The sequence below is a fragment of the Bacillus rossius genome (genome assembly GCF_032445375.1).
Source record: "Bacillus rossius redtenbacheri isolate Brsri chromosome 4 unlocalized genomic scaffold, Brsri_v3 Brsri_v3_scf4_2, whole genome shotgun sequence".
In the NCBI taxonomy this organism is placed as follows: domain Eukaryota; kingdom Metazoa; phylum Arthropoda; class Insecta; order Phasmatodea; family Bacillidae; genus Bacillus; species Bacillus rossius.
Window position 1 is genome coordinate 43,001,376 of NW_026962011.1, and position 12,244 is coordinate 43,013,619.

The 12,244-nt window shown below is 43.5% G+C and overlaps 1 protein-coding gene across 1 annotated transcript in view; it reads right to left on the bottom strand.

Annotated features, from left to right (window-relative positions):
* LOC134541840 (carbohydrate sulfotransferase 13-like) overlaps positions 1–11,531 on the bottom strand; it is a 37,527-nt gene extending 25,996 nt beyond the window's left edge. Inside the window, exons 1-2 of the mRNA XM_063385536.1 lie at positions 11,486–11,531; positions 4,892–4,945 (exon numbers count right to left, since the gene is read on the bottom strand). Coding sequence (XP_063241606.1) covers positions 4,892–4,945; positions 11,486–11,531 — 100 coding nt within the window. The remainder of the gene's footprint in view (positions 1–4,891; positions 4,946–11,485) is intronic.
* Positions 11,532–12,244: the final 713 nt, after the last annotated feature.

Genomic DNA, 12,244 nt, shown 5'->3' on the forward strand with positions numbered 1-12,244 from the left:
CATCAACAAAGCAACAGCCGTTGCCATGGTGATTTCCTACCAAAAACTGGAAATTTTGATATATTACGCCCCCGAAACTCCCCTTGGGATCGGATTTCCGCAGAATCCATTCTTAGTGAGCGTCTACATCACAAAATGAGTAACTATGCTAAATTTCAAGTCAATCGGGTGTATAGTTTTAGAGATCACGTGATGAGTGAGTCAGTGAGTGGTATTTCGCTTAATAAACTTCTAGCGCCTGCGGCATTGTCAACACACACTTCGTACGTGTACTGCGTGTTGTATCTAACCCCCTCCAACGCATTTGATTCTAAATTGGACTTTTAGTAAGGATCCCTAATGTTTTTGTTAATATAATATAGCCTATAGCCTTCCTCGAAATAATTTTTCAGATCGGACCAGGGGTTCCTGAGATTAGCGCGTTCAAACAAACAAACAAACAAACAAACTCTTCAGCTTTATAATATTAGTATAGATAAAAAAAAAGCATGTGATGACAAAATATTAAATTTTCACAGAAAAATTGGTGAAATTATAAAACCCCAAAATATTAGCTTTAAATATTATTCCACACACACACAAACACACACACACACACACATATATGAAGATAAAAAATTCACAGAAAACAAGACTGAATTATTGGGTCAACATGACGTCGACATCACGGACACACACAAAAAAAAAATAGAAGGAATTTTTCCACGACAAACAAGTGCAAAACTGCAATGGCGTATGAATCGTTTCAAGAAAGCGACTGTCGGCCCTGCTCATCGGGAGCCCCTGGGCGGTCGTGTGTTACGCCGTCGAGGCACATCGATCAGCTTTGTTGACACCGCGCAGGGAACCACTTGTGCCAGGGGTCATCGACCCCAGGTGCGGCTCGATACGCCCACCTCCCCCCCCCCCCCCACACCCTCAATGACCGCTCGCCAACAAGGAGGGGGGAGGGCGCGGTCATCGTCACACCATCAACCTGATAGCATCGAGCCACCTTAATCAGGAAACCACCCTAAGCGGTCGACATTTTGCAGTTCCTATCAAAACTTAACATACAATTATTTATTTTCTTTTAATTTATTTAAGCTTAAGGCTGGGTTTCAAACACAATTTTTTTTCTCGTCATTGATATTAGTTAACAAAAATTTATGTCAGTTTAAAGTCATGCTTTTCTTGCGTTTTGTCATCCTGTCTTGGCGTTAAATTTACAGAAATTGTCCTTAACTGATAGTGATGACGGGAAAAAAAAAAATGAAAAGAAAATATAACACGGTGAATGAAACCCAACGTTTTACGTCAAGTCGACGGTCAGTGACGTCAGATACACCAGCGCGCAACGATACGGACCAGGAATACCGGCCAGTGGCAAGAAACAGTTTCAGCATCTTCATTGTGTGATTTCAGCGACACCAAACCCGTGTAAAGTCACTTTCGTAAATATTAGGGGACATAAAACACGTTTTGGTGTGCCAAATGAAACTTTATGATAGTGAAACTACCCTGGAATATATTTGGTAAACTAAAAAATTCATAAAAAATATTTTCTCGTTTTTAAATACTCAAGAAAACTGGCATTACAATGATTAAAAAAATTATTCTCCTTTTATCGGAGCTGTTTCTGATAGTTTAAAATACCCTGTTGTTTCGTGCTGCTATCTGCGCGTGATGGTGGCAAGCAAAGTTTATGATCTAGGGAGCAAATTGTAAATGCGCGCGCAGTAAGTAGATACGTGTGTGATTTGCTTCCAGAAAATGTTGTTTCTTGAAAAGCGTATATTTTATTTATCAATATATTTATGACGCTCTGCATTCATTTTAAAGAATTCTACGACCAACTTCGTGTCCGAGTTTCGCATCGTAAGTTTATTTGCAGCATGAACGACACGAGACCACATAAATTTGTCGTTAGATGTTTACACATCACTGGCGACTACATAAAGACTCGCTCACATTTATTTTTTATATTTGATGTGACAAAGTCTGATAAAACGATGAACGCCGGCTGCACGCACGAAAAAGTGTCCCGTTACGCTGTGTCCCGTTACGCTCATTGAACGCTTGCGCCGCATCTATCTCTCTTCCACTCGATTGGAACAACCATCGATTTGACTTTTTCGAGGCACATTACACTTGAAACACTCCCATTCGTTTCCTACTTTTCCTACCATCGTCGTATCCTTAACAGAATAACACAGATTGGAAGAAGTTAAATAGCAAACACGTATAAAAGTTATAGTTAAAATAGTCTGTTCGTTAAAGTAATAAGTATACATATTTGAATTAATGAGTGCAATTAAAAGTAAATTTATGAATTAAATTGTAGATTTCATTTCACTCCTTCTTTGTATCCATACAAAATAATGATAATTCAATAAAAATGATTCAATTTTATTCATAAAAGTATGCAATAATTTCACCAATGTTTTGTTATGACGTTTTCACGTTAAACTATCGTCCGTAAACCGACTTTACAGACAACCAATTTTTTTTTCTTTTAGCAGCGTGTCGGGATCTCGGTAAAGACCTCCTTCGTTGCGGCCGGCGGGAAAACGCACGCGCCCCGCGGAAGTGACCTTGGACGCCGTCCTACGGCTTAAGCAACCTGCAGCCACGGGCGAGAGAGAGAGAGAGAGAGAGAGGATGATGCGTTGTGATGGGGAGGGGGGCGGGTAGTATTTCTGTCTGAGCGTTGGTTCGTTGCCCCTCGTCTCAGACAACTTGACCGCGAGCTGGAGGTTTATTTGGCGGAATGAAAGAAGGATTAGAATTTGCGGTGTCTGAATTAGCTACTGCACTCGAATGGTTTAGTTTACTGCCGTTCAACCACAATAAAAATGTTCAATAAAAAAAAACGAAAGCTCAGTTTTATTCGCACGAATAAGCTAGTTTACATAGTAGCAATTCTGCAAAACAAAGTTAATCCCAGTGCTTTAAGATAACGTAAAACCAACTACTACATTATCTCAAACAAAGAATGAGACAACATTTAAAACTAATAAAAACAAGTCTTACGTGCAATAATTCGTTATTTTCTTTATGGAAAAAACTTGAGTGACCTATACTAGTAACGAGTTACAAAATAATTTATCATACAGCTAGTTTAACGTCATAAATAAAAATTTTTCTCAACCAAACTAAGCAACATTTCAGAAACGTAATTATATTCACACATAAATTAAACTAATCCCAACACTTTTGAATCCTTGATGGTTTCGTCTTTTGGTCCCGCTACTGTGACTTGAAATATGTATTTTTTTTAACACGCTGTCAATTCGAATAATAATATTTTGTGGTTTAGGGATGATGAGCGCAAATTGATTACAATGTCTTAAATTTAGCTGTAATTCCTCACATATCTGAGTTAATTTAATTAAATGTTCGTTAAAGTGTGTTCACGTTACCGTCAAAAATATCTCAAACGGGCCGTTCTAGAATTAGTTTATAAATAACAAAATTAAAATTATGTAAAATTTAATTGATGTACAAAGCAAGTGTAAAATTGTGATTTATATATTTTATTGGTTTAAAAAGTTCCAACTTTTATGCCAAAAGTCTACTGCATAGAGTAAAACAGGACTAATACGAATAATAACTAAAGTAAAAAGGTCGATTGGGTGAGGTAAGCTACATTAATTACTTATTATACATTACTCAGGTAATACTAATAACGTTTAATTAATGTAGCTTATACAACATAACATACCTTTCACTTAAGTTATTATTCGCCTTAGAGCCGCAGTTGTAAAGAATCGACCAAGGGCGACTTCTTGAAGCCACGTGGTTGCCCGAGTCACCGCGCGCATGACGCCTGCAGGCCAGTTCATTGCCCTGCATAGAGGCGATCGGGCCCTTGAAATGCGGTCTGGTGTCGTCCTTGCCGCTGCTGGTCCTCACACAGAGGCAAGCGGGCCCCCTTTACCCCTGCCTTTTCAGGCAGTGATCGAACTCTGGGTCAACTCGATGGCCCTGGGCCAAATGAAATCTCAGGGAGTTCCTCTGTCAAATTCCCATTCAGCGCGAAAGTTCCAGACACGCTTAGGCAATGCTGCAGGAACTTTCCAAACGTAACGTTGAAATAATGTTTGCTGAAAAGTGCTAGAAACATTATGCACCGTGTGCGCTACACAGTTAAATAAACGTTCACCCCAATTTACGAAAAAAAAAAAAAAAAGAAGCTGGTTACAAATTACAAAGTCATAAATTTACAGCTATCTTCGTAATTACACGGACACTGTGTGAACTTTACTTTGAACACGAATCCAAAATATCACTCTTGGTATATTAACAAAACAATAAAAAAAGCCGGTTAAGGCTACAGTAAGAACACTCTTCTTCTGTCCATCTTTGTTCAGAACGCAACTCGGAAGTCGAAAACTGTGTGTGGTTTCCACGACGATTCCGTAATTTGAAATAACGAAGATTTGTTCGTATATTGCAGGTGAATTATTCGTTGGAAAATCCGTAAATGTATTGTGCTTTCTAACGGCGTTAAAAGCTTGCGTAACTTTGTCTCAAGTTCGACATTTCTTCAAAAGTGGTGTGCCAATGGTCCATGCGTCCGATCTGCCACTTGTTGTTCCTGTTGGCGGTAATTAGCAAAACAACTCGACGCCCACTGTGCAACGGCATGGGACTACCTTAAGACTACTGTTTTTGAGTTGTGAGACTCGCAAGTCACTCGGGCGCGGACTCGGAACTCACCGCGAGCGAAGCCCGGAGTCCCCAGGAGGCGCGCTGGAGGTCGGTCACCCTCGGGAGTCGGGAGTCTCCTCCGCAGACGTGACCTCGGCGGGGCGTCTGGCCGCGGACTGCTCGGCGCGGACCTGGACCTATCCCGAGGCCGTCCACTCCTGTCCCCCCCCCCCCCTCCATGGCCTGCGATGTCCGTTACCCGCGCGGACACGCCCGCTCCGGGTCACCGACTCCTCGCGCGCCGCCAACAATCCTGGGGACGCACCACAACGCCGAAATGCCAAATTGACCACAACGCCGACAGGTAGAAAACTGCTGTGTACCACAACGTCGAATTACCACAACGACGGAATGCCAAATTGACCACAACGCCGACAGCTATAAAACTGCTGTGTACCACACCGCCGAATTGACCACAACGACGAAATGCCAAATTGATCACAACGCCGACAGCCAGAAAACTGCTGTGTACCACAACGCCGAATTACCACAACGCCGAAATACACTAACGCCGAAAAATGTCATTGCAGGACTGCCACAAAGGTTAGGTTAGGTTAGGCTAGGTTAGGTTAGGCTAGGCTAGGATAGGCTAGGCTAGGATAGGCTAGGTTAAGTTAGGTTAGGTTATATTACGCTAGGTTAAGTTAGGTTAAGTTAGGTTAGGTAAGGTTTGGTTTGATTGTGTTATTTCGGCCTTAAGGTACATTTAAGAAACACACAAAAATTCATTCATTTGTTATTTCGGCGTTGTGGTACACAGCAGTTTTCTAGCTGTCGGCATTGTGGTCAATTTTGAGATTCGGCGTTATGGTATTTCGGCGTTCTGGTAACGACCCAACAATTGTCACCTTCAGTTCCACAAGGAACGCCGTTACAAATAATTATCCGCGGATCTTATACTGAGCGCGAACCTAAAAGAATAATCTCGCAACACTGCAAAAAAAAAAAAAAAGAAAAAAAAATACTGATAAATTCAACACAGCAAGAACGCACTTCTTCCTCGCATTTGCCTGTTTAACTTGTTCACAGCGGAACACGGGATTAGGAAATTGGAATACGAACGTAGTTTTCACGAAGATCCAGAACACTTCGTTTATTTCAGGAAATTCATTCGTTAAAATGCCTTAAATTTCCTGTATTTTCTAACAGTGAAATGGTTTGGGGGGGGGGGGGGGTTAGGAAGATATATTTCGTGCCCCCCCCCCCCCCCTCAACAACGAAGATATGAAAAACATTTGCGAAGTATCAATGAAGACACTATGTTACTGTTAGAAAAGCCACTGTAGGTCATTTATCAGTGTGTTAATGTCAGTAGTAATGTAAGTTTATTCTTAAAACACGTGCTAAAGATATGTATACTTTTTCTATTTTTTTTTGGCGGGAAAAAAATGTTTATTAGTTAGTTACAGAATTGGTCGGTCGAACTTTCAGATTTGAATCACTGATAACCACGAAACAAATAACGCGTCAACAATGGTTGAAGCCCACCACGGATGGATCATGTCTGTACGTGTTTGTACACACGTTTTTTTTGCCCGTGACGTCATCGTACCAGTGCGGGCGCATGCGAGTGAATTGTTGCGAGTTAGCTTATAAATTGGTCTAGCCAGGACGTTGATTAGGGGTGTCTTTTGGAAATGCTTGCAGAGCACTACTATAGGACCCAAAGTTAGACAAAAAAAATATTCGCCGGAATATAAGTGGCAATTGGCTACTCTGTTTAACTACTAAATTACAGATTTATAAGAAACACTTGTGATGTTTTCATCCCGACTTTTTCACGAAAAATCTACGCCGCGGACCCAAACGGCAAATTTCTTTGTGTCCCCCCCCCCCCCCTTTTTTTTTCAAAAGCTGCTCCCCCTTACCTGCTCCCCCTTCCCCCTTCAATAAAATATCCTGTATCCGCCACTGATCTCGTGGCCTCAAGCTAAACGACCTCCGGAGGCCGTGTGTTGCTTACAGACTGTTAACAAACGCAGTGGAGGTCTTTAATCCGTCGTACATTCTGTAGACCGGCTCCAATCAAGCCGCTTGCGTAACAGTTTTTGACGTGACAACGTCTAATAAATCGATGAACGCCGGCTGCACGCACGAAAGTGTCCCGTTACGCTCATTGTACGCTTGCGCCCCATCTATCTCTATTTCACTCGACTGTTTATAAAGTGAAGTGAAAAGTTAATGTAGTTTTCATTGCTTATTACAACAACAATTTCGGCAATAAAGGTTAATAATTCTTGCATTTAAAAAATCTGATTACTAGTATAATTTCAAGTAATTTTTCTTTTATTATTAAAATAAAATTGATTCAATTTTATTCATAAAGTATGCAATCATTTCATCAATGTTTTGTTATGACGTTGTCACGTTAAACTATCGTCCGTAAACCGACTTTACAGACAACCAATTTTTTTAGTGTATTACGGCTTTTGACCTTGGCCGCCAGGTGACATTACTGCGCTGCCGTTATTAAGTTCACTCAGAGTTCATTCCAGTTCTACAGTGTTTCCTGTTTATAGCGTGTTACGTTTTACGTTTCATGTATCACGGGTTCTTTTCCTTGAAATTTTTTTTTTAAATAAGACCAACTCTCAAACTATATATATATTTTTAAAAAAGATCAGTTTATTAGAATTTGTTTTATATGCCATTGTGTACTTTGTAAATTAACGTTTCTTTGATATTCCCGACAGTACTAGATTGTCTATCTATAAACCGGCGATATCGCTAGTTCGGCACGTCCGTGGTCCGAACGTGACTTGTCTTTCTGTGTACTACCTTAAAGGGCACTTTTATCAAATGGATTCTGGATGTTAGCTATTTTCGTTCACCTTTTCTAATGACTTGATGTAAGCTTTTGGACATACGCCATTGCTAAGCACATGCATGTCCAAAAGCTTACATCATGTCATGCACTCCCATTGCACAAATCTTTCAAAGATAATACCTTTTCTAATATTTTCCGGGATCCTTACAAAATCGTCGATGCAGCCTTTCGTGAAATAACGAGTCTCCTCACGACCTTGCACTTGGGGCCTTAAATGATAGTTGTGGTGATAGTTATTTTTTTAAAAAAATGTAATGAATGTAGGGGAAAGGTGGCTAAGAGGACGCATCGTCTAAGAGTACGCAGTGTCGTTACAGTTAAGTTGGCAACATGTGGCGAAAAACTAGTGTCGGCCAGCCATTGTGTTCTTAACTGTTGTTCCAGTCGTAGTTGGACGGAAAGTGTAGTGCGTGATTTGTAGAGTGTACAGGTAAGAACATATTTTCTGCTTGTTTACTGTAATATTTATATCTTATAAAATAAGGAATGTAATAATGCTGGTAAGGTGGATGTGCATTGTCAAGTAGTGTAAGAATTGATGAATGTCTTCCTGTAGTAGCCCCCGAGTATGTTTCCCGTAAAGTAGCATCTGATGCCATCTGTCGGATTTTAAAGGAAACATTACAAAGTCGGGCAAGAGTACTCACGGTGATATCGGCTAAGAGTTCGCGCGTACTCTTGCCCGCACTGTTTGCGTACTCTTACCCGATCCATTATTCCAGCAGTGTTCATCATAGGATATAAATATAAACAGAGGGAAGAGGATTAAAGAAATGAATTATCTGTTTATGTTCGTTTTTTATACATGTAAACACTAAAGGTATGTATTTTATGTGTGCAGAAATGGGTATACGGAAACGAACCACGAACAGGAAGCTCTTCACTGCTGAAGACATTAAGATAGCCCTAAGTCTGAGGGAGGAAGGATTAAGCATACGCCATATTGGACTTCGATTAGGCAAGAATGAAGCCACTGTGCGAAAGAGGCTGAGATCTGTAAGTATTATTCTATAAAACGTTAAGTTAATATTACACTACTCTTCTATACATTTGGCTAATAATACCGAATGTTCTTATATTTTTATAGGGGAAAATTCCTACATCCTTGGGGCGTTTCCACAAAGTGTTCAGCGATGAACAAGAACAGGAAATTGAAGACCTCATCAAAGACTTCGACTGCAAATTTTACGGTATTACTAGGAAACAATTAATGGTGTTAGTGTATAAGTTTGCTGACGCAAATAACATTGCACATCCCTTTAACAAAGATAAGCGAATGGCTGGCAAGGACTGGGTAGTAGACTTTGTTAAAAGGCGTCATCTTTCCTTGAGAGTACCTGAGCAGTGTAGTCTTGGTCGAGTAATGGGTTTAATGAAGTGCACTGTGGCAGGTTTTTTGAGAACCTAAGGGTATATTATGAAAACTTCAACTTTCCTCCCCACCGCATAACAAATATGGATGAAACGGGCATTTCTACGGTGCCAAACACCGCTCCCAAAGTTTACACAACAACAGGTAAACGGGCTGTGTGCAAAGTGTCCTCTGGAGAAAGAGGTGACAATGTTACAGCTGTCTGTTGTGTTAGTGCTACAGGTTTTCCTGTTCCTCCAGCATTAATTTTTCCAAGGAAAAGAATGCACGATGCACTATACAAAGACGCACCTCAAGGAACCCTTCCTCTAATATCGGATTCTGGATTTATGAACTCAGAACTGTTTGTACAATGGCTAAATCACTATCAGAAACACGTGAAAGCATCAGCTGACGACCCGGCATTGTTGATACTCGACAATGACCGCTCTCACTGTAGCCTGGATACAATTATGTTTTGCAGGGAACATAACATTACATTGCTAACTATTCTTCCTCATTCCAGCCATATGCTTCAGCCATTGGACAAAGTATTCTTTGGGCCATTAAAATGTGCTTATGCTAGAGATGTGGAGGCATGGATGACAACACCAGGGAACCAGGGAACCATGCATCTGCTGTTCAGCTTAAACACGTAGCAGGTTTATTTCGAAGTGCTTATGGTAGAACGGCCACTGTATAAAAAGCAATAAAATCCTTTGAATGTACTGGTATATACCCTTTCAACGCAAATGTATTTTCTGCTGACGATTTCGCACCCTCTCTGGTTACTCTCCGCGAGATACATGACTGTGATATTAGGCCGGATTTTCATGCAGCTAGCTGTGAAGAAGTAGATGACACTTCTCATATCCCATTATGCCAGCCTTCAGAAGCTAACAAAGAGGCTATGATAAACTTACATGACCAACCAAGTACCTCGACAGGTAATCAATCTCAGCTGTTCCACACACCAATATCTGAGATACAACCGTCTCCAAAGGACAACTCGGCAGGTAAACGAAAAAGACGAGCACAAAAATCAGAAATACAGACGTCAACACCAGTGAAGAATAATATGGAACTGAAAAAGCAAGAGAGTGAAGAAAAGGAAAGAATGAAAAATGCAAGAAAAAGAAAACTGGATGAGAAGAGGAAGGGAATTGTTGTGGCAGCAAAACTAAGATCGGATAATGTGCTAGAAGATAATCAAGGGGGGAAATATGAATGCCCAGGCTGTGGATGTGATTTTGATGACGACTGGGTACAGTGTAATAGCTGTAGTGCATGGTGGCATGAGGCATGTTCCGACTACGAAGGCAGTGGACCATATGTATGCGATCATTGTTGATGATGATTTTCGCGGACTCTTGCCCGACAAAGTTCGTACTCTTGCCCTCCATGTCGTCCAAGAGTACGCAGAGTGCACTTTTACACTGAACAACTTGTACCGTCTTTGTAAGCAATTATGAAACATATTTGTACATATTTTTGTGAAACTGAACCATTATAGTAACTGTATGCTTATTATGTTTACTGTTTTGAATTAAACATGTCAAGATATTTTCGTGTTTCCTTAAAGTGAGTACTCTTAGCCACCTTTCCCTTATGTTACTTAGCCAGCTTACTGCTGCACACACCCTTTTACAATTGGGAAAACATCTGAGCTCTCCGTGTATGGCATTTGGTAATGAAATTTCGGGTATGGAAAAAATAAAATTCGAATGAACGGAAACGCGTAACCACGGAGCCGAATTCGTCAATATGGCGGACCCACGCGTAGCAACATAAACCCGTACTTAGTCACATTCGTGAACATTAGGGGACTTACCAACTGTATTGGTATGCCAAATACAACTTTGTGATAGTGAATCTACCCTGGAATATAATTGGTAAAATAAAATAGTCATGGTAAAAAGCATTTGCAAGTATTAAAATACGTAAAAAACTGGCTTTAAAAATGATCAAAAGGCTAGGTAGCACAGATTATTCCGACCTTACGGCCGGCGTTCTCACATTTCCCCTCCCACATATGCGCCCTAATAGGGTAGGGTGGGAGTAACATCCCAGTTCTCTCTGATTAAACATTCCAGAGCTTTAAAATAAACAGAACTGTGAGGGATCGCTGGGCTAGATAGCACAGCTGTAGAGAGCGCGCTTTTCACTTGGTCCAAAACAAAATTTCCAAAAGGGGGGGGGGGGGGGACAATATACTTTTTTTTATAAAGAATCATCGATCCCCCCTGTTGAAGCGGGGGGTCCGGGGTTCCTCCCCCGGGAAAATTTGTATTTCAAGGTGGAAAATGGTGCTATTTAAGCAGTTTTATTATCTAAAAATTGATTACACAGCATTTTATTTTCCCCCGTTTGCCCCCACTTCAAGGTTTTAGAGGGGGGGGGGCAAAATACCCTTGCTCCCCCCCCCCCTGTTGTTGCGCCACTGGTCCGAAACCTCGTCACCAGATCACGGAAACGTCCGCCGTGTCCCGTGCTTGCCCTCCCGGGGGGTATTGAACCCGGAGAGTCTGGATGGGAAGCGATGTCCGAGGCAGGCGAGGCTTCCCGCCTGGAGCGGGCCCATCGAGCGACGCCCCTCCCCCCGGCGCGGCGGTCACGTGACCGCGGCATCGAGCGGCCGGCGCAGTAGGTCAGCGCCGCCATGTGCTGGTGGGGGCTGCAGGCGGCCGGCAGCGCCGACGACGGGGCGATGGACGGCGTGACGGCGCTGCGCGCGGGCGACGCCTCGCCGCGGTTCGGCTCGGGCAAGGCGCTGCAGCTGACGCCGCTGTGGGAGCACGCGCTCCGGCACCGCCGCTTCCCCGCCGACGCCGACGCGGGCGCCGTGTTCGGCGAGCTGGGCGCGCGGCTCGGCGACCCGGAGTGGCAGGTGCGGCAGCACGCCATGAGGGTGCTCACGGACCTGGTGCCCGTGCTGGAAGGCGGCGCGGTCGACGAGCTGATGGCGCCCGCGGTGCTGCCGGCGCTCGTGCGCAACCTTGGGCACGCAGCGCCCGCCGTGCGCAAGGCCGCGCTCGACACGCTGCGGGCGCAGTTGGTGCACTCGGCGGACCCCGAGGCCGTGCTGCGCGCCGTGGTCGCCCAGGGGCTGGAGCGGCCCGCCGGCGGCTCGTCCCTGCAGGGCAACGTCGCGATGGGGGTCGTCCTCGGCGCGCCCTCCCTCGTGCAGGCGCTCGCGTCCCGCCGCCCCGGCGCGTCCATCTCCCGCGAGGCGCTCGTCCACCTGGTGGGCGCCCTATCCGAGAAGGTGGTGCAGGTCACCTTCCAGGAGCAGGCGCTGCGCTCGCTCGCCAAGATCCGGGACCTGGTGGGCGACGCGCGCTTCGACCGCCTGCTCGAGGACTTCCACCCGCAGT